We start from the raw sequence: 27,966 nt of genomic DNA on the forward strand, positions 1-27,966 counted from the left end.
CCCAAGTCTGGGGTCTTTGGTTGGCAGGGAGTATTCTAGGACCGGAGGTAATTCAAAGTGTAATGTATTCTTCAGAGGGTGGAAGTGGCTGGAGAGAAGACTAGAACCGGAGGCAGGGTCAGTCGTGAAGGAAGAGATGTGTTTGTTGAGAATCTGGCCCTTGATCAGATATGCTTGTTACAATACTCTGGGTAAGCAAGATTAGAACTGAGACAGGGATACCGACTAGGAGTCCACTGTAGGAGTCTCAATGACAAGTGGCCAGGACCAGGCCTAGGGCTGAGTCGAGGAAGTGTTTGGACATTGCCCACACTGGCCACCAGGTCCAATCTCCTACAGGCCACATGCAGAAGAAGAGGTGGGGCTTTGATTTCTGGCCTTTTCAGGTTGGAGAAGACTTGAGTTGCTGTAGTCCTGTGTTTCAGTCACTGTGCAGCATGGAAATTGTGGTCTATGTCCAGACATTGAATCCCCTGGTGATGTAAGAGAAGTATAGAGCTGGGACTGGAAATATGAATGGGCAGGAGGGGGATTGAAAAAAAAGGAGGATTAGGTTCCATGGCCATATAGGCAGCTAAAGGACCCTCAGGATTTGCCTGCTCTCCTTTGCCCAGACTGCATTCTAGTCTTGCCTAGCTTAGCTTCACCTTCAAGCTTTCCAGAGGCTACTGCCAAGTGAACTTGAGAGATCTCCAAAGGTGAGGCATACCTGTGGAAATGCTCCTATCCACTGACTTAGGATCCTCTCCTTCACCTACCCAGGGACCTTAGGTCCTCCTACCACCTCCTGCCCAGAGATTTTGGACCTGGGACCTTGTCTACTGCTTAAAACCTTCAGCTCCAGAACCTCCCCTTTTACCTAGGCATCCAACATCAAGGACCTTAGTCCATAGATTTCCCATTTTCCCAGGTCCCAAATCCTGTCTAGGGACCCTCTCAACCCTCTGGTCCTAGAATACTCCCTGCCAACCAAAGACCCCAGACTTGGGATCTCCACTCACTTATCCTTAGGAAATATTCCATATTGTATAAATGCACCAGAATTTGATTTACACCTTCCCTGGGTGTTCAGGGGAAAAAGAGGGAGTCAAAGAGTGGGGAGAGGGCAGCTCTAGAGCCCCAACTCTATAGGGAGCCACCTGGGACTGGAATGCCTAGCACCCTTACTGCCCTGGAAAAAAAGGGATGAAAAATCCTGAGTGGCTCCCCAGGCCCCCGTTCAGTCTCTTCCTAGGCACAGGCTCCCCCTGGTGGTTCCTCTCATCACTGCCAGCTCCACCCATTACCCTACAACATGCACATACTTGCCCATTTCTTGCCTAAGGACTGAGGAAGCCTATGGAGGTGGTAAATTAAGGTTCTCTGTGGGCAAGAGAGGAGGAGGAAGAGAAGGAGGTCAGGTTAGAACTCACGGAGCAAAATCATGAGAAGGGGAAGGGACTCTGGTCTTGTACTTAAGATGGTAGGTATCACCCACAAAACAAGGCAGACTGAGATGCTAAAATTCTTCCACTCCCAGGCTGGCACTGTGCCCCAGCTACCAGACTGATCTGGATAATTTGATCCAACTGGAGAAGAAGTTGTGGACACAGCAGAGTTTTCTGGGAAGACACATTTTATATGTATTTGAAATAGAGGAATAAGATGTCAGGCCTTATTCAAAATCAATAGTCTCACTTTATGCACAAAATGTGAAATGGAGGTGACTTCTCCCAAATATAAAACTTTTTCAGAATCACAATTTCAAGGCTCATGGGAACCATGTGATCTGTCAACTGCTTACACTATTACTGCATGGGTCCCCATTTCCGCTGGTAAACAAAAATTCAAAGGGGGAAGGAAGCTGAATCAGGCTGTGAGGTCAGGGCTGAGTGACCAGGGTCACTCACCAGTTGTGGGTAGAAGCCTTGTAGTGGTTTCTCCTCTAATTCCCAGAGGGAGAGCCTGGGCCTGGCTCCAAAGGTATCTGCACAGGAGCAAGAACAAAGGTGAGGAAAGACAGAGGCAAAGAGATGAGTAAGAGGTTGGGGTTGGACCAGGAGAAGAGAGAGGAGACAGACAGATGGGAATGAGGCACCTGGGGGAGGCAGGAAATGCTCCCACTCTGGGGAGCAGAGGAGGCTCTCAGGTGTGACTGCTGGGAGGTGATGGAAGGAGCAGAAGGGGAGTCCCTTGGGGCCTCTCACCAGAATTACAGCCAGAGCATAGAGCCAGTGGAACAGCTGGTCTAGATTTGGTCTCCTAGAGGTTTCCTTTATATGGGAAATAAAGGGAAAGGGAAGGAGCTGTGGAGAGCTGAGGAAGTGAGAGTGAGGGGGGTGGCCTTTACCAAGACGAGGGCAGTCCATCTCATCTGGGCCTCCCTGAGCTAAAGATTCTGGAGGAGCAGACTGTCCAGGTATTTCATAGGTTTCAGGTCCTCAGGCTTTGGCAGCCACTCAGATTCCAAGGTGACATGCAGTCTTCTCAAAGTCTGTATTATTTTTGTTTTGTACCAGGAAAAGTGGGCATTGTCCCACCCCTAACTACCCCTAACAGGCTCTAGGAGCAGCCTAGAGCCTCAGAATTGGGGAACAGGGCTTCCCCACCAGACATAGACAGAGGTCTTATGCTGGCAGTGGGAAGGCTACAGTGGGGGAAGGGAAGAAAAGTCTGATTGGAGGTATAGAGGCAGAGTGGACTCCAGCCTAGCCAGGTCAGTGTCCTGGGCCAGGGCAGGGGGTACACTGACCTGGATATCACTGAGATAGTTGTCCAGAAATTCTTCCAAGTTGAATTTGACAGATCTTCTGTATTATAAACTCTGTTGACATCCTGATATCCTCCACCTGGATATTCACGTCTGGGTGGGGTGGTGGAATTGGAGTGGTAGAGTAGGAGTAGGAGCTAGAGCTGGGGCAGTACCCACCCTATACCTGCTACAATGTCTGTGCCTCTTACCCTCTATTTCTGGGATACCACAGGGAGACTGTGGGTCCTCTAAAAGTATCCCAAGTTTCTCTAACCCCAAATCCATACCACTAATGCTAGGAAAGGGGGAATTAGGAGTTGACCCTACTAGGACCTCTTCAGAATGAGATCCTTTAGCCTTTGTGGTTCTCCTAAAAAATTTTTTCCTAGAGGGGCTGTTCCTGCATGAGGCTGAGGAAATTCAGAGATGAGAAAAACCAACTGGGAAATGCTCAAATGCAGCCACATTGGAGGCAAAGGGTAACGAGTGATTGCCCTGGTTGGTATCTTCAGGCCAGGTCTATGAGGAGAGGAGAGAGAACCAGGCCGCTGGCTGCCCTTTCACTCCACGGACCAGAGTTGGCAAGAGTTTCCCTGGCTTCTGAAATTTTCAAACCTTCCTTGGACTTGGTAAGTTTGGGTCTCTTTCCTCATAGTGATCAGTTGTAAAACCTTTAAAGGGAAAAGGTACCACGCAATTGTCTTTAGGGAGATCTTAACAGGGGAGACAAAATGCTGGTGTGAGGAGAGCTGGTGCCTCACTCAGCACCCAGTCAAGGGGCGTGAGGAGCCCCAAGGATTGAATGGGTAGTAAGTAGGCTGAGGCTCCTACAGTTTATAGGAAGGAAGAAAGGTGGCATCAGGTAATACCAACTGAAAGGCATGTGTGGTTCCCTGTTCAGGAAGGGATCCTGAGTGAGAAAGACAAGAACCCAGCTGAATGGATAGGCCCTGGCAAATAAGGAAAAACAGGGCTCAGGGAGCTAGCTTATTTTAGCAAAAGGACCCTCTGCGACCTTAACCCTGATGGCTCCCCCAGCATACTAAGACACCTCCCATCCTTGGTAATAGTCCTACTTTGTTATATAATCACATAGGAATTCATTTTCAAAAAAATTATTTAACACTGATATCAGCTCATGAACATCCGGGAGCTGAAGGAAGAGAAAGGGCGTGGGCAAAGACTAGGAGCATGCACCTTGCTTTCCTCACTTGCCTCATGGAGGCAGAAACTCCCCTTTCCCCCTGCTCCAAATCCTGACATAATGGACACAATGCCCTCACATTGTTCTATAGAGAACAGTGGTCAGGATTCTGCCAATGCCGACTCTTCTCTGCCACAAACATTTGTGTGCCTGTCTCAGTTTGAAGTCTTTTGGGAACCAGGCTGGGACTCGAGGTCTCCCCCATCATAAAGGGGTTTCTTTAGACAGGAACAGTTTTCTCCTTTCAGACTCAGGGATTCTCCAAGAGTGGTCTTAGATCTCCCCCAGCATATTGGAGGCACATCTAGTGGGCTGAACTGATGCTCCCTCAAGTATATGTCCACCCACAACCTCATAATGTGGCCTTATTTGGAATAAGGGTCCTTGCAGACTTAATTAAGGTAAGGATCTCAAAAGATCATGCTGGACTAAGGTGGAACCTAAATCCAAGAACGAGTATCCTTATAATATAGAAAAGGAGAAAACACAGAGACACAGAAGGAGATCATGTGAAGACAGGAGCAGAGATTGGAGTTATGGGTCTACAAGCCAAAGAATGCCAAGGATTGCTGCCAGCCAGCAGAAGCTAGTAAAGAGGCACGGGATGGATTCTCCTCAGAGCCTCCAGAACAAACCAACCTTGTGGACCCCTTGCTTTTGAACTTCTGGCCTACAGAACTGTGAGAGAATATATTTTTGTTGTTTTAAGCCACCAAGTTTGTGGTAATTTGTTACAGCAGCCCTAGAAGGCTAATACACACCCCAAGAATTAGGTTGGGTCTCCCTTATCACATTTCCCTCAGGACAAGGTTTATATCTTGGGTGGAGGCTGTCTTTGCTGGGTCAGACTCCAGATAGCAATAAAGTGCTGAAGGTCCCAGGAGGCCCCTTCACCAGGTTAAGACTGAGGTTGAGCCTTAGGCCGTGAACTTGAACTTGCTGGCAGAGCTCCTTGCACTTGCCCAGGATGATCTAATGCTGCTGCTCAGCATCTGAAGGTCTTGGTTCAGCTGGCCCCTCTTCCTAGTGAGCTGAGGGGCAAGGTCCCCATTGCTTGACAGAACCTTTGTCAAAGCTTTGGTTGCTAGGAGAGGAGCCAGGAACAACAAACAGGACCCAGGCTCTGGTGTTGACAGTGGGAAGAGGACCTGGCTTTGACCTCAGCCCAGGGAGGAACTGCTCTGCCAGGCCAAGCTGCAGCCACAATCCTGGGGACTTCTTGGATAACTTACACCCTCCCCAACACACATACACACGCACACACTGGAAGAGCATTTCACATCTCAGAGTACCTCCCTGTCACCTCCCTGCCAGTCACTTCCTTCATCTGTTGGCCCACCCCTACAGGGCAGGGGTTATGATACCCATATTACAGAGAGAACTAAGCTGTGAACAGGCAAACTGTATCCTTGGCTAACAGGTGAGAGAGCTGGGACTAGAAAGGAGACAGGTCTACATGCTTCAGGCCAGCACCCTTTCCCTTCCCCCATGGACCTGGGGACCCCCAGTCATGAGTGGACTGCCCTAGCAGCCGAAGTTTAAGACTTAGGAAAGACAGATGTAGAACAAAGGACTAAGAACACAGAAACTTACAAAGCAAAGGAAGTACATGCTAAAGTACAACATCCATCGATTGTAACTAGCCCCAGCCCTTCAAGAGAGCCTGCCTGCCCATCAATCTGGGGCATTCCTCCATACTTGCATGCATTCCTGTTAGAAGTGTATCTAGAGACAAACTGGTCTCACAAGGACTCAAAAAGATTTAATCCCACCTTTACCATCTATTTTTTGTGTGACCTTGAGTAACTTTCTCAACCTCTCTGAGCCTCAATTTCTTCAGCTATAAAAGAGGAAAATAATAGTATCTACTTTCTAGGACAGTTTTGAGGATTAAAAGAGAAAATGAATGTGGAAAAACTTACTTGTAAGTTGTAAATTCTATACATATCATTTGGAGGGCACCAATAGGAACCTTAGGAATCTCTAAGTTCCATTTCTCTGTTTTACACAGAAGGAAACTCAGGCTTAAAGGATAAGTGATGGAGAAAAATTCACAAAGTTAAGTACAACAGAATTATATTATACAAAGGGATTAGGTTTTAAAGTCAACACATAGGTCAAAAATTGAATACATGCAGTCAAAACATGAAAATTACTTAAATCATCCATAGAATAAGGCAGAGCCAACCTCTCAATAAGTCCAGCTCAGCCAGTTTGGAACAATTGCTGTTTCAATGGTTAAACACCAGATTTGGAAGTTGGCTTGCTTTTAGGGTCCCTGGTGTGTGAAAAACGTTTGAATCATTGAACTCATACTTAGTGTAACCAAGATGCCATCTCCCATCTCACCCTGCCAGCTTTTCAAAATGGTATCGCTCTTTGCTGAGTGCAGCTAGCTGTTCTGGTCCTAAGTGAATGTGTCTGTGATGTGGCTCCACTGAGGTGGAAGCAAGATTCAAACCTAATAGTTGTGCCTTCCTCCCAAGCGTTTGTTCATCCAGCTTGGGGATCCTGACTGCTATCAGTATGGGCCTGCTTTTTTCCTGAGCCTGCGTAGGGCCATCCATGCACAGCCAACCCCTAAACCTATCCTTCTCACTCTCAATCTGCTCAGAAAAGGATTCCAGCATGGGCTTTTGATGCTGTGATATTGTGATTTATAATAAGAAATATATAGTTAGTCTTCATCTCCATTTCAGGCACAGAGCCTCTAAAACCCTTGGAACTTCCTAAGTGATAAATGTGTTTTGATAAATGTGTCTTGATATTCATAACAAACCCCTTTCAACTCCACCAGAGTTTATGGTTTATGTCAGTGAAGTGACTTTTGGAAAGCACTTAAGATTGGGACTGATTGCCAGGGGAACTAACCAAGTGATTAGAGGACTGGAACTTTCAGTTCCACTCTCTGACCTTCAGGGAAGGGAGAGGGACTAGAGATCGAATCAGTTGCCCATGGCCGATGATTTAATCACCCATATCTGTGTGATGGAATCTCCATAAAACCCCCAAAGGACAGGATTCGGAGAGTTTCCAGGCTGGCGAGCCAGAATGAATCCACAGGCTGGGAGGGTGGTGCACCTCAAACTCCATGGCAAGAGAAGCTCCTGTGTTTAGGACCCTCCCAGACCTCACCCTATGTATCTCTGCATCTGACTGTTCATTCGTATTCTTTAATCTCCTTTGTAATAAACTGGTAATCTAGCAAGTAAATTGGTTTCCTAAGTTCTCTGACCTGCTCTAGCAAATTAATTAGACCAGGAAGGCGGGGCATAGGAATATACAATTAATAGCCAGCCTATCAGAAGCACAGGTAACAACTTGGACTTATGACTGCCATCTGAAATGGAGGGCAGTCTTGTGGGACTGAACCCTCCACCCATGGGATCTGATACTATTCTCCAGGTAGATAGTGTCAGAACTGAGTCGAATAGTAGGACACCCAGCTGGTGTTGGAGAGTTGCTTGGTGTTGTTGAAAGAAATATAATGGAGATACCCATGGAGGGCAATCCACATGTTGATCCCCAGCAAGGGCCTGAAGTCTGGGGGAGACATGATGATAATGAACCACCAAGCTCCCTACCTCTTCTAGTCCCACTGAAGGCTGTTTCCACCTCACCCAGCAGGTTGGATTGGATTCTTCTGATGGTCTCCTATCCATAGATAGTGTTTATATCCATGTTCTGGGAGGTAGAGGGAACAGGGTTGGGACACCAGGAGTAAGGGAAAGCTTGAGGGAAGGGGGTTTCCAGCCCAGAAATCTTAGGGAGAAGGGACAGAGAAATGAGATTGGGTGGACTGCTGTCTCACATCTGCGACTGTGATGCCTGGAATCTGACACTCCCCTGGGTGTGACCCAGGCTCTCTTAGAGGCTGAGATTCTGGAGTGGGGGTGGAATCTGAGTCTGGGACACAGAGAGAAATTTCCAGGGGTAGAGGGAATTTCTCTGTGCCTAAATTGTGGATTTAAGGAAGAAGCAAAGTTTGTACATGTTATTTCCATGGGAGTAGCTGCTGTAGGAAATGGCTTCATACGGCTGTTTATTGCTTATGAAGCTGCAGATGTTCCAGCCCCTAGGGAGACAAGGCAGGAGGGAGAGAGAGAAAGAACTCAAGGTCAGATTGGAATGTGCAGAGAGGATGAAAGAGTCAGTAGAGGCCAGGTGGAGGTGTGGAAGTTAGGAGAGGATGGATAGAGATGCAGGGTCAGGGATGAGAGAGGAAAATGGAAGAGGGATCAGAGGCAGGTGAGAGGAACCAGGGTATAGCAAGGGTTGGGTTTGGGGAGTTCTGGGTAATGAAAGGAGATGGTTCTTGGAGGGATGGGGCCCAGAGGGTCAAAGTGGGGAGCAAGTTGCACAAGGTGGGGAGGGGTCACAGGTTAGGAGGGGATCTTCCTGAAGAGGCCAGAGGTGGCTCCTGGCCTGAGGGAGTCTCTTTCAGAAATAAAGGGTGGGCACTGGCTAGAGGAAGGGCAACATAAAGGAGGAACAGGGTCATGGCCAGCAGGAAGCAGGCAGATGGGTGGTGCTGGGAACTGGACTGATGGAAATAATAGCCCCTGCAGAACTCGCACAGGCAGCCAGACAGAAAGAGCACCAGATCGAAGATGAAGGCAAACACCAGGTACAGTTATGTAGCCAGCCTTATATTTCAAACCATGGAGGAGGGCTGGAGGGAATGTGGTCTTGGGCTTCAGCCAGACGTCTAGGTAGCTCCTCACACGTCCTACTGCAGGCGTGTGCAGGGCAGGGATGGCCGATAGCAGGGGTGGCCTCTGGAGGCCAAACCTGCAGACAGAGCTCCCCTTATCTTCTTGTAGATGTCCCACTGCCTGTCTTTGTTTTTTGTGCTCTCACAAGTCTAGGTCTAGGTTGGAGAGGAGGCAGAGTGGTGAGGCAGAATGGACCCAATTAGCCAGCACCTACTGGGCAAACGGAGATAGCCTTTCCCATGCCGCCTCCTTACACAATCCAGAAAGCATCTTGATATACTGATATGGGGACAGGAGGGCTCCGATGGGGTGCTCCAGAGCCTCTCTACTGCTAGACTGGCCTACTTATGCAGTTTCCTAGTTCCTAACTCCCATTCCTCCACTCCAATCCTCTCACACATCCCACTGCAGGGATCCAATCATCCAGCCCCACTCCTGTGGGCTTTGGAGCATCTCCTGAGGTGAACTCCTGGCTGTGAGCAGGCTAGGATAGGGGAGGTGGAGGGACTATTTCTGGTCTGACAGGTGGCTGGGGACGAAGTCTTAGCCTCACTACACCGCCTCCCATCTCCCAGGGCCTCTGGGCATATCACAATAGCTAATCTTTACTGAAAGCTTACTCTGCATCAGGCACTTTCTAAACTCTCTATATTAATTCATCTTCCTAACAACCCTCTAAATCATGTGCTATTATTATTCCCACTTTAGAAATGAGGAAACAGGCTCAAAGAGGTTAAATAACTTGTCAAGTGTTCCCTACCTATAAGTGGTTGGGCCAGGACTCAAAACAGGGGTGTCTCTAGCAAGAGCCTATGCTCTGAACCACTATGCTGTGATTACTTCAGAGATTCCTATTTTAGTTCTTGGCACCAATGTCCTCCCAGTTCCTCCAAACCTCAACATTACCTTCCATCCTTCTCATCCACTCACTCACTCCCCATATTCACTAAACAGCCAAATTCTCCTGCTTTTCTCCTCGGTCCCACCACAAACACCCTAATTCAGGACTTTGCTACTTCCCACCAGGATTCCATCTCTTTTATGGTTAGTGTTTTGTTATTATAATGGTAGCATGAATACACTGAAGGAAATTTGAAAAATGGCGAAAAGAAGAAGAAAAATCTAGGGCAGTTTTGCTGATTCCTTCTCTCCTATCCAGTAAAGTACCCACTATTCTTTCTCTCCACCATCCTGCTTCAGTACCTTCCTAAAGCTATCCCTCTGCTTAGAATATCTGTTGATCCTTGACAAAATTACCTGCCACAGGTCCACCTCCCTTCCACAATTACAATCAATTTCACTTTCAGCAAGAAGTCTTCCCAAATCTGTTTGGTCAAAACAAATTTCTCTCCCTATAAGTCTATATAACACTTTGCAGGTTTCTAGTCCTCCCCTCTGATGTGTGCTTTTTACTCAAATTATGGCCAGATTTGACTTTCCCCTGGTCTGGGAATTTCAGCAGGGCAGGGACCAGGCCTTAATCATGACCTGCCTTAGACTGTGCAGTGACAGCGGATTATATTTGGATGAAATTCAAAATCCTTGCTATCTCTGTGACCATATGCAAGTTTCTTGGCCTCTCTGACCCTTAGTTTCTGGCCTTTAGTGTTCTCTTGTTAGTGGGAGATAATAACAGTATCTATCATATAGAGTTGTGGTCAGCTTTCAATGAGATCGTTGATATAAAGGATTTCTCACAATACCTGGCGCAGAATGAATGTTAACTGCTGTTACCATCACCGTCATCATCATCATTGACACCATGGCATTATCCCATCTGGCCTCAGCCTCTCTCCTGCCACCACTTCCCCTTGATCACTAGGTTGAGAACCCTCTGGTGTTCTTTTTCCAGCCTACTAAGCACTTTCCAGCATCAGGACCTGTTTCCTCTACTCATAATCCTCTTCCCCATGCTCTTCACCTTGTCAAGTTCTCCTCATCCTTCAAGCCTTAGCTGATACATCACTCCCTTAGAGAGGCCTTCTTGAACACACCAGCTTAATTAGGTCTCCCTATTATATATTTAACCTGCACTATTCAGTTATATACAAATTGTAATTGCACATGTATGCAACCATTTGTTTAATATCGGTTTCCCCACCCAATTGTATAAGTCATGTTCTCTTGTCCACTGTTCTTCCTCCAGCTCCTGGCATGCTGTAGATGCTCATTAAATGTAGTGTGACTGGCTGAATGAATGAATGGACAGAGTAGTTTATATAGAAGGTACTCAATAAATGTTTGAATATTAATTCAAGTCAACCCTAGATCCTCCGTCATAGTAAAAACACTCAAACTTGGGCTTTAGAGTTGGGGACAGGACTTTGCAGAGATCACACCTAAGTATATAACCAAGAAAAACTCTGCACATGTACAATAGGAGATAGAAATAAAAACGTTCCTGGAAGTGTTCTCCATGATAGCAGAAATCATGATAGAAATAATCCAGGGGGGGAGGGTATAGCTCAGTGGGAGAGTGAGTGCTTAGCATGCATGAAGTCCTGGGTTCAATCTCCATATACCTCCATTAAAAAAGAAAAACAGAAATAACCTAGATGTCCCGTGACAAGAGAATGAACTGTGGTATAGTCACACAAGAGAATACTACACAGCCCTCAAAACAAATGAACTGCAGCAATATGCAACAATATGAATCTTAATAATTTTAAATAAAAATAATAAGCAGCCAAAAACTACATACAGCAGTGTTCCTCTATACTAAGGTAAAAGAAATTAAGACTGCATAAAGCTAAGATAAACATATAAAAAGGGAAAAAGAATGACAGATACTTTGGGAGAGGGATGTTTTGCAGTTATTGCCAAGGTCCTAACTTTCATGTGATAAGTTCTTATGACAGTACTATAATTAAGTAAATGTGTCCTGTGCATGGGGCAATGAAAAGAATATGTCATGAAACAATGGTATGATTAATCTAATTGTGTGCACCTGACATCCATTAAAAGCAAGGCAGAGAAATCACGCTTACTTCCTCCGGGTAGCCTGACTTGTTTGGGAACGATGGAGAAAAGATTCTCCTTCCCAACCCTCTCTGGAACTTCTCTCCAGGAACTGTCTCTAGGTTCTCCTCCTGGAGAAGTGAGCTGGTAACATAGAGGTAGGGTAGCAGGGAGGGGAGTAATCCAGGGTTTAGCTACTTCTGGAAAAGTGTCCCAGAATTGGTGGGAAAATAGTCCCTTCCCAAGGCTGGAGTAGGAACCTGGAGATGGCATCATCTTCCATTCCCATTCAGCTTCCCCCATTCCCTAGGCTAAGAATGGTAGGGTGCCATGCATGACCTGTTCTGCTTCACTGAAGACCTCAGGGTGGGGTGGGCAGGAGCCTGAGAGGTGGGTCCTGAGAGAATGGGACTGTAGCCACATGGTAGATAGTTGTAAGCATTCTGTGTACTAGGGAGCTGGGACCAGCAGAGGCCAAAACTAGCATCTTTGAAATTCAGCTTGGAACTAGGGGGCTGCTGACTCACAACTTTTCACATATTCCCTTCTTTTCAGCCTGGCCCAGAACACACCTGGGCCATCCTCGGCAGCCCCTGCACCCATCTCTATCTTCCTTGCTCTTCCCTTCTTCATCCAGGCTGTAACTCCTAATCCCATACTCTCACCTCTACTTCTACCAGTCCCCCAAATAAGGCCCTTCTTTGTGAAAAAGGGAATAGGAGGAGGCCCGGGGAGCGCAGCTTCAAACTTTTCACCTTAGGGGAAGGGACTTGAGGTCAGATTGAACTGGGCTGGACTGGCTGGGCTGGAGTCTTACCTTTGGGGACGGGGTTAGAGGTCAAGCTGTACTGGGCTAAGGGTATAAAAGGGGCTGGAGATTGTGCTGGTCGAGACTAGCAGTCCTAAGAAGGGCTGGAAATCAGGCTGGATTGGACTGGGTTAGGAAACATGGGAAAGGAGCTAGGCTGAGCTAGGAGTCTGGGGGTCAGGACCTGGGCCTCTGCAGTGGGGCAGGCCTGGCTGAGATACAAAGTTGGGCTGAAACAAATTTTTCAGCATCATTCTGGGCCTGAGGCTGGGTCCTCACCTGCACCTGGAAACAGGGCATGAAGGCTTTGAAGGGCTTCTCCCTTCCCCCACCCAGCAATTCCTCCTGAACAAGGGCCTTACTCAGAGGGGCTGCTGGGGCAAACAGGGAGGAGCTATATCCGGGGCTCCAGAGGAAGTCGCTGGCCACTATGTTTCCTGAGTTCAAAGAGTGGGTTCCCCTGTCTCTCTGACCCACTCCCTTCCCCCAAGCAGGGCAGAGTCCAGGCCTAGCAATCTACCTCTTCCCTTGACACCAACCATCCTTTTGGAAACACACACACACAGAGAATGTGAACCTGCAAATGCCAAAACCCAGTCACATGCCCACCCTGGCAGCCCCATAACTTAACACAGTTGTACTGCCAAGCCATGTATGCAACAACATTTATGTACTTGTAGCCTCCAACTCACACCCTGTAGTCATGCCTTCTCTGCCTTGTTCAGCACCGCAACCCTAGCACCTGGAGTTAGAGCTGGCACCTAGAGAGGGCTCAATGAACATTAGCTGAATGAATGACTCCACCAAGACATACATCATAAACAAATGCACATACAAGCCCACATGAATATCCATACATGTACACGCTCTCTTACATATACACACCCAAGCCTTCTCTCAGGTCAGCGGTCAACTACACATACTGGCTCACATTTAGGCAAAAAGGCCAGATATACACATAGTGCCAGGCACAAGTGCACTGCAGATAGGTGTTACCTAGGACTTCCAGGGTAAGTTGATGCTAGGAGCTGGTTGGTAAATGTCCTTCAGTCAGATCAGGCCTACAGAGGAGTGGTGTGTATGTGCGTGTGTGTGTGTACAAATGCAGGCCTTGGAATTCTGAAGTGCTGGGGCAATGAGGAACTGGGAAGGCAGCAGGGCAGGGCCAAGGTAACTGCATACGTTAAAGAGGGGGCAGGATGGGCCATGCAGGCCTTTCCTCTGGCCAGCTTGGGAGGTGCGGGCAGAAGTGAAGGCCCATGAAGCCTTCATATCCCCCATTTAGTGGGGCAACAGTCTGAGGCCTGATTCCCCTGACTGGGATGAAAATGAGGGAGACTGGGTAGGGCACTTCGCAAGTGCTAATACCCCATCCCCAACCCACTGCATGGTCTCCCTACCTTACTAATCTTCAATAGTGGGGAAGGAGAGCAATTGAGAAGAACTACCTGGGAAGAAGTCTGAAAGGTGCCTTATTCCTCCTTCCATCTCCCTATGGAGCTTCAGGTTATCTCCTAGCAACAGGGCTTCAGCATCTCCTCCCTCTATGACCCCCACCAGAGTCAGCAAGGAAGACAACCCCACTACTCTTAGTTCCCCACCCAGGGACCTAACACCAGGGGAGACCATTTCAGGTCTCTGCAGGGCTGGTAGGCTAGAGGCCATGTAAGAGTAAGAATCTCATGAACAGAAACAAGATCAAGTCTCCCAACCATTCTAACCACCCAAAGCTCCTCCAATCCAAGCCTCCTCCTAGGCAAGGACCCCATCCCCTACCCCTCTCCCAACAGCCTAATCCAGGGCTGTCTATCCCAGGAATCCTGCCTCTGGGGGTCCATCCATCTGGCAGCCCCATGACAGGGCCTAAGAACAAGTCCTGGGGGGACTGGAAAGTCAACTTTTGAGGGATACAGGGCAGCCTGGGACACATGAAAAGCAACACAAGAGTGAGGGGGAATTCACAAGCCCAATTTGTACCTCCTCCTCAATGACTGACTGGTCTTAGGATCTGCGGGAATGAGGGGAAAAAGACTGCCTTAGACTGAGTCATTACAGGCATCAATGACCAACCAAGATACTCTCAAACCGAAAAGTCTCTTTATTGATCGGTACCATACATGACTCAAATGGCCCAAAAAAAAAAAAAAAAAAAAAAAAAAAAAGGCATTACACTTGGGGTGGGACACCCATCTTCCCCACCCCTTCCCTCAGCTCCTGACACAATACCCTTCCAAGTGGCAGCTGGAGTGGAGGAAACAGGGTGTGGGGGACCCCAGAATCCAGAAGGAAGAGTAGGCAGAGAGGTGGTGCTAACATTTCTGGAACTGGCCACAGGAAAAGGCAGTGAAGCCACAGAGCTGGGCCCAGACTCATGGGACCCTGCTCCTGGCCACACCCTGGGCCTGGAGCCTCAATGGGTCCAACTGTGAAATAGAGCTGAGGATCCTGGCTGCCTCCCCCACCCTTCTGTGAAGAAGGGGAGGGAGAGGATTTGGGGAGATGAAAAGCCTTTATACTTCAGCTGGAGGACAAAGGCCTATTGCTCCCTGGTGGGCTTAGAGTTGGGACATCCTCAGTGGCTCCTAATCCTCTATGAAGGTCCAGGGAGGACTACATATGCAGTTTGAGAGGTTGGGGGAAGAGAGTGCTGGAGGGTAGATGAACCCCTCCCCCATCCCATGCCTGCCCAATGGAGACAAAACAAAAAAACACAGCGACAAACAAGGCTGCTCCCTTCCCTCCACACTCCCTAAGGGAGGGAACCTCCCCCTCCCCCCATCCAAGACAGCTGCTCTAGTGGAGGACTTGTAAAGAATATACACATCATGGAGGGAGGGGGTTGGGGGCTGGGATAGAGGGAGTCACAAGCACTAGGAGGGCAGGCCAGAATCCTAGAGGATGGGGAGACAGAGACAACAGCAGGGGGCTGTCACAAAGGTGAGGTCAACAATGGCTCCCCTACCCCATGGCATGCCTTCCCCAACTCCATTCACCCCAGAGGGAAAGGGAAGAGAGATGGCAAAGTGTCTCCTTGGTCTGAAGCTCTCAAACTGTATAAAATGGTAATGCATACCCCCCTACCCCTACCTGGGTCCTAAGCCCCCATCTGCCAGGCGTAGGGAGGTAGCTGGACTTTTAATAATAAGGGGAAGAGGGGGGACATGATTTTTTTTTAAACTTACATTTTTAATAATATTATTTTTAAAAAAACTTGGAGCTGGGATAGGTGGCAGAAGGGAGGAGGAGCCCAGAGCTTAACTCCTCTACTAATAGCCACCTAATGGGAGGGTTTGGGGGAGGGGCATTCAATCAAGCCCCATAACTTTAAGTCCCTAAGGGCTGTGGCTATAGACAACCCCAGGCTTGAAGGGGGTGGTGTCAGGAGGATGGGGTACCCAGAACCTGGGGTGAGGATGGAGGCAAATGCCCTGAAGGTGGTCAGGACATTTCTCAGAGGCCCCAGGTCCATGTAGGCATCCACATGAATACCCTCTTCCCCCAAAAAGCTCTGCAAAGGCCAGCCCCAGCCCAGGGCTACTAGGGTGCAAGTCTTGGCACCTGCCCCCAGCAAGTCCAGTTCCTCCCTGAAGTGGGTGGATGGAGGCTGCCCATTTTAGATGCTCAGTCTCTTCATTCTGTCTTCTGCTCCCCGGGGCTGCGAGGGGTGGGGCAGGCAGGCATAGCACTGGGTGGCCGTGGTGAGGCCTTTACTGGGAGGCCTGTGACGTGGGGTTCTCCGATTTGCTCTCTTGGCTGGATGGAGGCTTGCTGTTCCAGGGGCTGTTGGCGCCCAGGGCGGGGGAGTTGTTAAAGCTGTCCTCGTCGTCAATGCCGTTGGCCGCGTCAAACTGGGTGTTCTCCAGCCGGGTGATGAGCCTCTCGTCCTCGTCCCCGAACTCCCCGCCCATCAGGGTGGGCTCCCCCACCACCATCACATCCTGAGAGTGGCGGAGGTCCCCAAACATAATCGGGGCAGGGGCTCGCCCGGCCCAGGGCAGCAGATACCCCCAAGCCCCAATACCAGCCCCCAGGAAACTCAACACCCCCACCCACTGCTCATACCCCAATTTAAAACCACAAATCCTCTGATACCCTCAGCCCCTGGAATTCTTCCCACTGAAGGAATGCAAAGCATCACAGCCTTTAACCCATTTCCACTGGATTCTGGGAGAAGTCAATCTACTTCTCTAGCTCCCTAGTCCATCTCCCCTAAGTTTTAGGAGGCTCCTAAACTTCTGTCCACATGTAAGAGAAAGGGAGCAGATCAAAAACACAGCGGGAAAACTGCGTGCACGTGCGTATGTATTCTAGATTTGCACACATTCAAGTCTGTATGTCCCTCGGTCAGCGTGAGTGTATGTCTGATGGTCTGTGTGCCCCTAAGCTGTCTGTCCTAAATGCCCATATGTTCCCATGGCTGTGTCTGTCCCTTTATGTTCTATGTTGCTATGTCTGAGTCTGTGTGATCACAATCATGCATGTGACAAGGACTCTCACCAGTGACAGGAATCAGCCCATGCTGGCAGAGTACACTGGGAAAAACCGTCTTTGCTTCTACGCCTGCTAGTGAGCTCAGGGTGGAACAGGGTCAGGGGTCAGCAGTGGGGCAGCCCAGAAGAGAGAAGAAAGCCGAGATGCTTACAGGTACCTGGCTGGAGAGGGCGAAGGTACTGGCTGGACTTTTCTTCTTGCTGTTGCTGTTGTTGGTGTTGCCGCCCCCCGAGCTCATGGTGCTGCCCCCTGACATCTTCCGTTTCCGCCGTTTGCTGGGCTGCTGCCGTGCAGGCTCCGCTGTGTCAGGGAAAGGAGACTCAGGTGGGGTAGGGCCTTGGGCCCCTTGTTCCCCATTCTGGCTCCTAAGGAGCCTGAGCCTACCCTGATCCCAATCTTGCAGACCCACGAGTGAGGACAGGGCCTCGTGAGGACACAGATACAGCTTTGGGGAACAGCATCAGATTCTGGTAAGAACAGGTGCAGGTGCAAGGCACTCACCAGGGGGTGCCACCATGCGCTGCCACTTCTGGAAAAGGCAGGTCTTAAGGCAGTCACGGGGGCTGAGGCTGTAGGTCTTGTGGCGGGACATGAGCTCCTGCATGGGCTCGAGTATCACACAGAGCTGGGGGGAGACCAGTTAGTGGCTTGTCAGGGGACAGACATGGAGCAGAGACCAAATGGTATGGGGCAGAAATTGGGTGATCAGAGACTCACTCGGAGGTAGTTGAGAGTGGAATTGGACAGCCCACACCGGGTGATGTTTTTGGAGAGCTGGTCCAACATCTGGGGGTCCTGGGCCTAGAGGAGGAGAAAGATTAAGAATACTACCACTTGGGCTGCATCTGCTCACCTGTCCTATCATCTGAGCCTTGAGACACTCCTGAGAGAGAAGAGGGGCTACTATTAAATCCATTTTTTCAGATGGAGAAATGCTAATCTTTGCTAAGATCACTGTCAGGAGACGGCAGACCTTGTTTCACCCTTCCCACTGCCTGCTCTTACCCTTGAGTCTTGGGTCCTGCCCACAACTCACATGCATGGCAAGGATGCTGCGGGGGATGAGCTCTCGGTGCTGCCGGATGCTGAAGTGCCACGTCTTTATCCGCATCATGTCGTCAAACATGAACTCCAGGTACAACCGGCCCTCCACACACACCTGGAGACAAAGTTGTCACAAGTCTGCCCCCTCTCCACATACCTGAAAGTACACCTGTTCTCCTGTTTGCTCATGACTCTCCTGCTGCAAGTGCTCCTGCCACCTGAACATAAATCTGCATGAATACCCGCCGCACCTCTGGCCCTTACACACACACAGTAGAAATGCTTAACAGATCCTCGTCCTCTCCCCATGTAGCTAGTGATACACTTGCCTGCTATAATCTCTGTGAGATTATAATCTCTGTGAGATTCTTGTTCACTGGTGTCCCCCTGTGGCACAGAAAACTGTCCCATACAAACTCTACATGTCTGAATGTTGCAGCATGCCTGCCCTCCCTGCTCATCTTGCCTCTTCCCATTATCCTCCCTGGGGAACAGCCAAGTACATTTTGGGGATCCAGGAGGGAAATCAAACCCAGGTACTTCAGTGTTCCACATCCAGCTGGGTGCTGACCTGGGTGAACATGGGTTTGCCGTGCTGGGTGACCATGCTGCCCTGGTCACAGTCGAGGGACACGAAGTTGCTGTGGAATGCCTCCTTGGGGTGCTTAAGCACATAGTACAGCTCCGTAGCACCCCCCTCAAAGATGCTGCGGAAGTAGCGTGGGATCAGGGTCCGGCCAATGGCTATAGAGATGGGACAAACTCTTCAGAACAGAAGGACCTCCAAAGTGGTCAGGCAGATATCACCCTTGCCAAGGCAGATCCCCTGGGACAGATGCCCACCCCCAGATCTTAGAAGGACACAGGAAGTATACACTCTTACAGCAGAACAAGCACGACCCCCAGAGGCCACTCACTATATCTCTTTGGTCCATCCTCCAGGCAGAAAGTGATGGTTAACATGGCATCATCCTCAAAGAACTCAGTTGTGAAAGCATCCCACCAGAGATTGTCACACTCCTAAGGAGCAAAGGGAGGGGTGTTTGTGTGTGTGCATGTGTATGCGTGTGTCAGAAGACATGCCACAGGGGTGCCCAGATGGCCCTCTCCCTCCCAGCTCCTTTCCCCTTAGCTATACCTCCGTCCAGTTTTGAAGCCGTTTGTTAAGCTCAAATATTCTGTAGTCAGTTTGGTTGCCATATGGTGTGTGCCTCCTGGGGGAAGTGAAGAAGGCAAATCAGAAGGAGCTGAACCTCCCCCACTACCCCTGCCTTCACCCCTGTAATGGAAAGCACCTACCTCCCCACTGGACCCCACTTACCCAATCCCAGGCTCCAGGTATGTAGGCGGGTACATGGGAGTTGGGCTGTGTAAGGGAAGAAGCTATGAGAATGCGGGTGGAAGATAAGAATTACTGGGGGGGGGGGGTCACTCCTTCCCCTTTCAAGGCAGGTTGCCATCTGGGGAAAGGACAGGAAGTGGACAAGAGACTCACCCCACATCCCGATCTAGCATGGTGCCGGGATGGAAGGGGGGGAAGGCGTTGCCGTTTGGGGGCTCCTTCGGTGAGTACAGCTTGAATGACTTTGAGGAACAACCTAGAAGAGAAAGAAAGAAGGGCTCCCCTGAGTCGCTCTTGGGAGTGCTCCTGGAAGTCTGCTAGATATATGCACAGGGACTGGTCTGCTGGAGCCCCTGAGTGGACTAGGGGAGGAAGACTACCCTAGGGAGCTCCTATCTCTCTTCTCAATCTGGCTCCAATCTTGTTTTAAGAAACTAGAAGTTCTCAGCCTTAATACCCAAGACCCTATTTCTTCATGTGACTGAACCCTGGATGACAGAATTGAAACTGGGAAAAAATATCAATACCATAAGATAAATAAATATCTAAACTTTATAATCTAATTTTGATAAACCTTTTCATCTATATTATTTTGTTCAATCATTACAACAATCTTGTGAGGTAGTAGTGTCAACTGTAACATTTCCATTTTACAAAAGAAGCAACAGAAAGCTCAAAGGGACTTGCCAAGATCCAGAGCTACTAACTGGCAGAGATAGGAATTGAACCTAGATCTTCTGATTCCTATATCCTATAGTATTTCTACCCCTCTATTGCCGTCTGGAGACCAAGTTGAGGGAGGGTGAAGGGGGATTTTGCCAATTCCCTGCTCCTCCTCCACCCCCAGGGTCTTAGGAGGGCAGGGGACAGAAAGATAAGGGGGGGGGGGGTGCCTGCTGGGTGCCGCCCACCAGATAACCAGTTGGACCTTCTGCCTCTCCCACCAACGGCTACTCCCTTATCAGACCAGCCCCCTCCCTCACCCACACTCACCATGAGTCTAGTATTGTCTCCAAACTAGAAACCCAAAGCCTCAACCCCCTTTCTCTTCTTTTTTTTTTTTTTTTTTTAGTTTTTTTTTCTTTTTTAAATGGAGGTACTGGGGATTAAACACAGGACCTCACACTCTACCAGAGCTATACCCACCCCACCCACCCTTTTCTCTTCTGAGACTTGCAGTGAGGGAAGGAGGTAGATGGGCCTCCAATGGATCCCATTCTACCAACAAATGGAAAATAGGAAGCCTGGGAAGAAGTCTAGGTTTCAGGGCGCTAGTCTAGGAGGCAAGTCGTAACTAGACAGTCTCTGCTTGTGTGTATCTATGCATATGCACATGTGTCCCCTCTCCACCTCACCCAGCAGCACACAGTTCCTGGGGTATTTCCTCACAGGAAGAAGTGTTACATTCACAGTTGGGTATGAGCCAGGTACACCCCTTGCCCCCACCTGCAATGCCATTTTCTTCCTCCCCACCAGATAGGAGGGGAAACTGAAGCATAGACCCAGTCACAGCTGCTTCCTCATGTCCCCCAGATTTGATTACATTTGGAAGGGTAGTTGTATTGGCTATATCTGACCCCCCTCCCAAAATTAGATATAAAATCTATTTTGTTCCTAGGGGAAAAGAGACAAAGGAAGACCCTGTGCCAACATGTGTCATTTAACTCTCTCCCCTGGGTCCTTTCCTCACAATATGGGCAAAAAGAGGGTCCCAGAGAGGCCTACACAACAGGGTCCCCGAAGGTGCCAAGAGTCAGAGCCTGTGTATACTTGCACACGCGTGTGTCTCATCCTGCCTAGCAGGCTTCCACCCTCAGCTCGCCCCAACATGCCTACCAAGGGCTGGAACCCAGCAGCCCCAGGCAGGATCAGGGTGCCTGCAACAGGCCCTCACCCCACACGAGCTCTCACAGGCCATATCCACATGCTCCTAGCACGACATACACAGCCTTCACATGCCAGTCAGGACTGAATGAGGAGCTTGCATCCTCAGGAAAGAGACAGTCGCACCCAACCCCAAGTCTCCCAACTCCACAGACAGGTGGACTAAGGCTATGTAAGAAGCCAAAGCTCACACTGCCCACCAGAAGCCAGCCCTGGGCAATGAACTCAATAGTCTAGATTATCAGACCTGGCCCTCATCCCCTAACTACGCCCTCCTTTCTCCAAAAGCATCACTGCCCCTGCCCCTCACTGTCAGTGCAACTTGAAGAAATGTATCAGCTTAACACCCTAAGGCGAAGGGAGGCAGGATACCTGGGTTCCTCTCTAACTCTGAAAAAAGTTTCTGAGCTTCAGTTTCTCTCACTAGAGAAATGACAGGCATTGCCTACAGCTGGGTAACAGTTCTAAAGAGCTAAAGCCCAAAGCTCTAGGGCCTCTATTTACACTTCCAGTGAATGGACACAAACTCAGCATCTCTCCAGAGTCACAGCAACTCCCAGTAGCTCCAGCACCAGGGCTTGGGAGTGAGAAGAGAAGGGGAGGGAACATCACCCAGACCATCTGTCCCTGTTGCTGCCTGTCCCCAGCAGCAAGGGTAGATGGAGTAACATGGGGGTGGGGGTGAGGGGATGTGTCATCCAGTCTTGGAGTCAGACAAGAGTCCCGGCTCAGCTCCCAGCTCTCCCAGGCTCCCACCTCGAGCAATCTGGGAGCCCTTAGGAAGGGGGAGGAAAGAGGAAGAGCCCAGAACTGGTAAAGTTTTCTCAGAATGGAAGCTGCATCCTGTGGTCTGGGGGGGCACCTCCAGCTGGGCATTTCCATGGTAACCAGCCTGACCTGAAGACAGGCCCCCTCCCTTTGGGGGCTGACCATAGGTCAGCAGGCCAGAGGGCCTTTCTGAGCTGGGGAGCCTCTCTCCCAGCCAGCATACCAGGCCAGGGCCAGACCGAGGACCTTCCACCCACCCCCAACGGGCTTGCAGGGTGCCCAGACTTACCTGGGAGAACTGAGGGGGTCGGGAGAGGTGCGGGGAGCTGCTGGAAGCCCACAGGGGACCTGGCAGGAGTGAGGACTGAGGGGGGGCCAACTTCAGCCGCTCATGTCCCGAGTGGGACAGGCAGGCCTGGCTGGGAGCTCCACTCCGTGGGACGCACAAAGACTCGCACGCACGGCTTCGGCTCGCCCGGCGGCGGCCACAGCCCCGAGGGAAAGTTACAATGGCCACTGGGCCGGGGGCCGGGGGCCAGGGGGCCGGCCTGGGGGGCGGGGGGCCGCGGGGAGTCCGGAGCCTTCTTTGTTTGCAAGGTTTCCCTCAACAATGGCTGCTCCGCTCTTTCCTCTCCTACTCCTCCTCCTCCTCGGCTCTCCCCGCAGCCGCCTCTGTCTCTGCCTCTGCCTCCAAGCAGCCCGCCCGCCCTCCCTCCCCAGGCCAGCAGGCCCCTCCGCCGGGGCACCAGCAGAGGCAGGGCCCGGCACTCACACTCACTCACACTCGCACACGCACAGACACACGCAGCGCCCGCCGGCTCCCTTCCTTTTCTCCCTTTCTCTCCCTCCCTCCCTCCCTCCCCGCTCGCTCTCTCCGAGCCTCTCACAGAATGAGGCCCCAGGGCGGGCGGAGGGTGGAGCTGCCCCCACCGGCCCCGCCCCCTCCCTGCGAGGAAAGAGGAAGAGGGAGAGAGGGAGGGAGCCAGAGAGGGAGGCAGGCAGGCAGGGAGGACTGCTGAGAAAAACAAAAGAGAGACAGAGACTGTGAGAGACAGAGGATGGAGAGATGGAGTCAGGACGGATTGGGTCTGGAGAGACTTGGATGGAGGGGAAGCCTCTGGGAGCCAGGAACTGGAATGCCGTCCCCAAACCCCAAGTGTGGTGCTCAGGGGTGAGCAGGAGAGCCAAAGCCAGGGGCAGGGATGGAGGAGGGCCCTCTCCTCTCTGGAGAGGCTCAGTATCTTCTAACTGCCTCCTAAACATCCCCTAAATCTTTCTTCCTCTCCCTAGCGATCTCTCCAGCTGAAGGCTGGGCTAGGCTGCCACCCTGGGCTTCAGACCCTGATGAAATCCCACAGCAGCTGGGGGGAGGCTCCAGGGGGTTATTTTTGACAGAGACACACTCAAACTTCAGCCTGTAAACAATGACTGGAGGGAGGGGGACACTCCAGGCTCCCTGCCCTCAAACCAACTAAGTTCCAAGCACTGACTTAGATCTGCCTTGACAGGAATCCCACCTCCACCCCAACCTCCCAGCCCCCACCACTGGAGAAACAAGGATACTAGGGAAAGAGGTGCTGTCAGAGCTAGAGAAGGCAAACTTGCCTATCCAAAGGTCCCCAGAAGGGGCCTAGTCTGCTGCTGAATCCCCCCGCCACACCCCAGGAGAAAAAAAAAAGGTGTATGATTACCAAGGTAGGCCTGTTCTCCAATGCAAGGGGGAAACCTCAAGAGGGAATGTTTCTAAAACTTGGGTAGTGGTCCAGGCCCTATTACCTGGACGGGAACACACACACTCACATGGGGGGGGGGGTAATGAGGACCTCCTACTTCTTTGCAATTTGAGTCTCTGCTGTCTATTCCCTGCCCACCCCTGCCCCCCAATCATATTCACACACAGCCCCACAATAGGATTTTTCATGACATACATACCAGTTGCCTGTGCAATAACAATAACAACCTGTCTCTGTGAATATCCTCCACACATAAATAACACATCTCACTTTCATGTAAATCAGTACCTAATACACACTTCAACCTGTGATATACCTCAAACCTGAAATAAACCTAAACCTAGGACACACACACATACAGTCATGTCAAACCCTGATTTCCGTACACACTACGACACACATGTCTCCTGGCCCCAATACACACGCCAGAATTGCATTATACCCCTTGAACCTGTGATAGACTACTACACACACACCCTGACCATTTGTTACCTAGGGACTAGCCCTATAAACCACCCTCTTTGAAATCTGCACACCATTCTCTGTCATGGCCTAGCTATATGATACACCCCAGCTTTCACAAACATATGGAAATCTATACTATTTAGCTAGAATGCCTACCACAATACACCAGGACTCGCCCAACTTCCAAATTTACAGCCCAACTCTGGGATAACTACATTCCTCCCCCATTGACAGGACAATTCCTGTCATTTGTTTCGTGCCTTTAAACTTTCCAAAGTGCATTCACAGGCAGTACCTCAAGAGATCCTAACAGCATCCAGGGCCAAATATTAAGTGAACAGGTCACAGTAAGACAGGAGGGCCTGAGGCTGGAACTCTGAACTTCTAACCCCGACTCACACAAGCCCAGTCCTGGGGCACTACAGCCATTTCTACTCCCTGCCCCCTCCAAGGAATGGCCACTCCAGGCCCCAAATGACTTGTCTTTTTGGGGAGGGGAAATAGGTGTGTACTCTGGCTTCTGCTCCTGGTTCAGAGCTCAGAACCCCCACCCAGTCTGTCTCCTCAGATTTCAGGGAGAAGGGCCCTAAATGCCAATATGTATCAAGACTCTGGCTTATCATTCAAAAAGGGCCCTCTCCTAGTTTCCCTTCTCTAGCAATTCTGCTCCTCTCTCAGTTCTGACTTCAAGTTTCCTACTTGCACAGGGGCAGAAGAGGCCCAACTAAAGAAAGCAAGCCTGAGTTAGAAGGCTCTAAAATTGGTGGCGGGTGGGGTAGAGAGAAAGCCAGGAGCAGCAAAGAATGACAAAGGTGTTGAGGGAGGGAAGGAGAGCGCTACTCCTGGAGATGGGAATTCTGAAGGGCAGAAGCCCGCTGCAGCCCACAGGACAAGGTACCAGCACTGCCCCCTGCCTGGGCCCCTGGGGCTCCCTGACCCAGGCCTCCAGTGTGCCTGCCCCCCTTCCTTTGTCTGTGCCCGGCCTCCCGTTGGCCTGGCGCTCTGCCATCCTCCTCTCCTGGCTCCCAGCCGCCACCACTGCTGCCTCCTCCCCTCCCCCTACTTCTCCCTGCCTTAACCCTTCTCAGCCACATGCTGCCCCAAATAGGCCCTGGTCCCCTCAGCATCCTGCCCTACCCAGGGTGATGCCCGTTAGCAGAGGTTCTCTCTGCTTCTGACCAAAACCCCAGAAGATACTCTGCACCCCAGGAGCACTATGGGAGCTAGATGTGTTTGCGTGTATCTTGTAGTGTTTCCTTCCGCGTGTGCATGTGTGTGGGTCTGTGTGTGCTCAGGCTTTCCCTCAGTCACATGTGTGGGGCATGTGCTGTCTCTGCCGGGCTGGGGGAGGAGGAGCCGGGAGACAGCAGAGCACAAAGGAGAGACTCAGACAGGCAGGCAGGCAGCAGGCAGGCTGCCTGCCAGGGCGCCTGGGCCCCCACCTCTGGGCTGTTCAGGTCGGGGGTGGGGTGGGGGGTCTTTGGGCCTGGACTGTACACACTGCCACGATGTCCCTGTGTTCAACCATGTGCTCCCACACACCCTTGCAAGCCTGCAGCCCTCCCTTACCCCAACTCCTACCATTCCCCACCCCCAGGCCACTCTCATGCCCCTCCCCAAGTCGTTCTCCTTGAAAACTAACCTCAGTCCATTCTCCATGGCATCAATCCATAAGACTTCTTCATATTCAGGAAAAAGACTCCCCACTCTTAGCCATCTTTTGCCCCCTCTTCCCCAACCAGACCACCAGACACACAAAAGGAACATGCCTTTTGAGGCACTGACTGAAGTTGTACCCCCTCACACACACACACACACACACACAGGTCCTCTTCATGTCCCCATGCTGCTTCCAGAGAGACTGAGGGGGAAACTTTGTCTACTGGACCCAGGCACCAGGCAACCTACCCCAAATTCAAGGCCAACCTCCCATCTACCTCCAGCCTAACAACCCTTCCACACCCACCTCCTCCCCACTATTTGTAGGAGGAACAAATGATAATCAAATTTTAAGACTCAGTCCTTTAGCTACGCTCATGTACGGTAATGAAGGATCAAGACCATGGGATGGACCCAGAGAATGGATGGACCTGAACAGGGTACCCAGCATGGGGCAATTATTAAGAAGAAAATACACATACAAACATGCATACCAAGCTAGTAGGAGGAGGAATGATGGGGCCAGGCAGGATTCCAGCTTGGCAGGCTCTTCCCTCTCCCCCTCTCCCCCACCCTCTGCAGCAGGAGCCAGGGGTTCCCACACCCGGATATTCCAGGATCCTTAGGCTCTACTAGCCCTCCCTCTGGGCCCCATGCCCCTTAAACGTCAGCCTCAGCAGGCATGTTAAGTGTGTGCCCAGCCCAGCCCAGCACTGCCTGAGTCACATGATTTTTAAGGAAGCTTCTGCACTGGCAGCTTCCCTTGGGGACTGTGTGTTTGGGGGAGGGTCCAGTTGTGAGGTATGGACCTCCCGGAGATGAGGGCATGTGGAGGGGCAAAGGATTCAAATAGGCTAGATTCAGGAATACTTAACTTTTAAAAGAAAGCTAACTCCTGTCTGGGACAAGAGTGGGTCCTGCAGATTATTCAAGAAGCCAGAGTCAATAGACGATGTTCTGAGGCCCTCTGAAGACTACCACCTCTCCAGTCACATGCCCTTCTCTTTTCTCCTGGCAATAGGTACAGCCTTCCTCCTCCCTAGGAAAGAACTCAGACCTAGGCTATCACTGGCAAGAGCTGATGTGTTTTTGGGGAGGCATGAATCTGAGCCTAAGTTCTCTTTCAAGTTCTCACTTTGAGGTCAAGCATCGCTCCCCTTAACTCGACTCTCACAAGTCACTCTATTTCCTAGCTTGCCTTGGGCTCCACCTTCCCCCTCCCACTAGGGCATAGATGCCAGACCCGAGAGCACAATTATCTGACACCCCCCCCCCCCCGCCACCGCAGCCCCAGGAGTACCTCCTGTCCCTCAGGAGGGCCAGCCTTCCCTAGCAACAGGCAGGATAATTTGGAGGGGGGCAAGATGGCCCGCAATCAATCCCTGCCCCCAAACACGGATTCTCAGAAACAGCCTGAAGGGAGGTGTCACAGAATATGTAAGAAGGAAGACAGCAGAAAAGGGGGGGGCAACCAAAACCAGCCAATCACAACTCTATGATGACCTGAGGGGGGGGTCAAAAGTCCAGACTCACTTCTGATTGGCTAATACCCTGGAATTCTGGGAATTTCAGCCCCCCCAACCCCTCCCAAATTAGCCTCCCCCCCCAAAATACACACAAGCCACCCTCAATACCCCTTCCCCGTGCCTCTGGGCTGCTGCAGTTGGGGAAAACCCTCCCCGTACTGAGGCCTCACACACCCCTCACAGCCCCCGACCTCCGCCGTGCCACTGACGCCCCCCCCAACAAGTTCTCGCCAAACAAGGGGTGAGGGATTGGCGGGGTGAGGGGTTCGGGAGGGAGGGGCTGGGCGGTTGCGCGCCCCACTCACCAGGACAGGCACAGCCCACTGACATCTTCACATCGCCCGCCGCTGGGGGCCCAGCCGAGTCACGGTGCCCGCCCCGCGCGGGGACAGGCCGGGCATGAGCCGCCGCCGCCGCCTGCGGCCCCCGCTGCCCTCGCCGCCGGCCCGGCCCGGCCTCGGCCCGGTGCGGGCGGCCCCTGGCTGCAGCAAGGGGCCTGTCAGGCGTAGAGCAGACAGGAAGGAAGCCAGGCAGGAAGGCGAGCTGCCTCTGCGTGTGTGCGCGCGGGTGTGCGTCCCCGGAGTGTGTGTCCGTGTGTGCGCGTGTGCGTGTCTGTGCGCTCCCGCCGCCCTCCCCGC

General features: G+C 51.1%; 1 protein-coding gene across 4 annotated transcripts; it reads right to left on the reverse strand.

The window, feature by feature from the left end:
- Positions 1-14,491: 14,491 nt before the first annotated feature.
- Positions 14,492-27,778, reverse strand: LDB1 (LIM domain binding 1). Of its 4 annotated transcripts, none has more exons than XM_031461647.2 (11): positions 27,634-27,778; positions 19,447-19,549; positions 19,273-19,317; positions 19,090-19,165; positions 18,869-18,971; positions 18,523-18,695; positions 17,944-18,066; positions 17,625-17,708; positions 17,409-17,532; positions 17,065-17,207; positions 14,492-16,354 (listed from the first exon to the last, which is right to left on the reverse strand). In XM_031461647.2, exons 1-11 carry the CDS (start codon positions 27,656-27,658, stop codon positions 16,124-16,126), a joined length of 1,230 nt encoding a protein of 409 aa, XP_031317507.1. In that variant the 5' UTR covers positions 27,659-27,778; the 3' UTR covers positions 14,492-16,123. The 4 variants fall into 4 exon arrangements, with proteins under 4 accessions (XP_031317507.1, XP_031317506.1, XP_064344427.1 ...); XM_031461646.2 differs by having other exon boundaries at positions 17,059-17,207; XM_064488357.1 differs by lacking the exon at positions 27,634-27,778 and adding an exon at positions 27,103-27,210 and having other exon boundaries at positions 17,059-17,207.
- Between the last annotated feature and the right edge of the window lie 188 nt (positions 27,779-27,966).

Source organism: Camelus dromedarius, chromosome 8 (genome assembly GCF_036321535.1).
Source record: "Camelus dromedarius isolate mCamDro1 chromosome 8, mCamDro1.pat, whole genome shotgun sequence".
Classification (NCBI taxonomy): Eukaryota; Metazoa; Chordata; class Mammalia; order Artiodactyla; family Camelidae; genus Camelus; species Camelus dromedarius.

Bases quoted from the DNA above. Each gene is read 5' to 3' on its own strand.
- LDB1 (XM_031461646.2), bottom strand. From the start codon at position 27,658: ATGTCAGTGGGCTGTGCCTGTCCTG. The intron at 19,318-19,446 runs GTGAGTCTCTTG...TCCCTTACACAG, and splicing joins ATGCTAGATCGGGATGTGGG to CCCAACTCCCATGTACCCGC. The intron at 17,533-17,624 runs GTGAGTCTCTGA...GTCTCCCCCCAG, and splicing joins CCACTCTCAACTACCTCCGA to CTCTGTGTGATACTCGAGCC.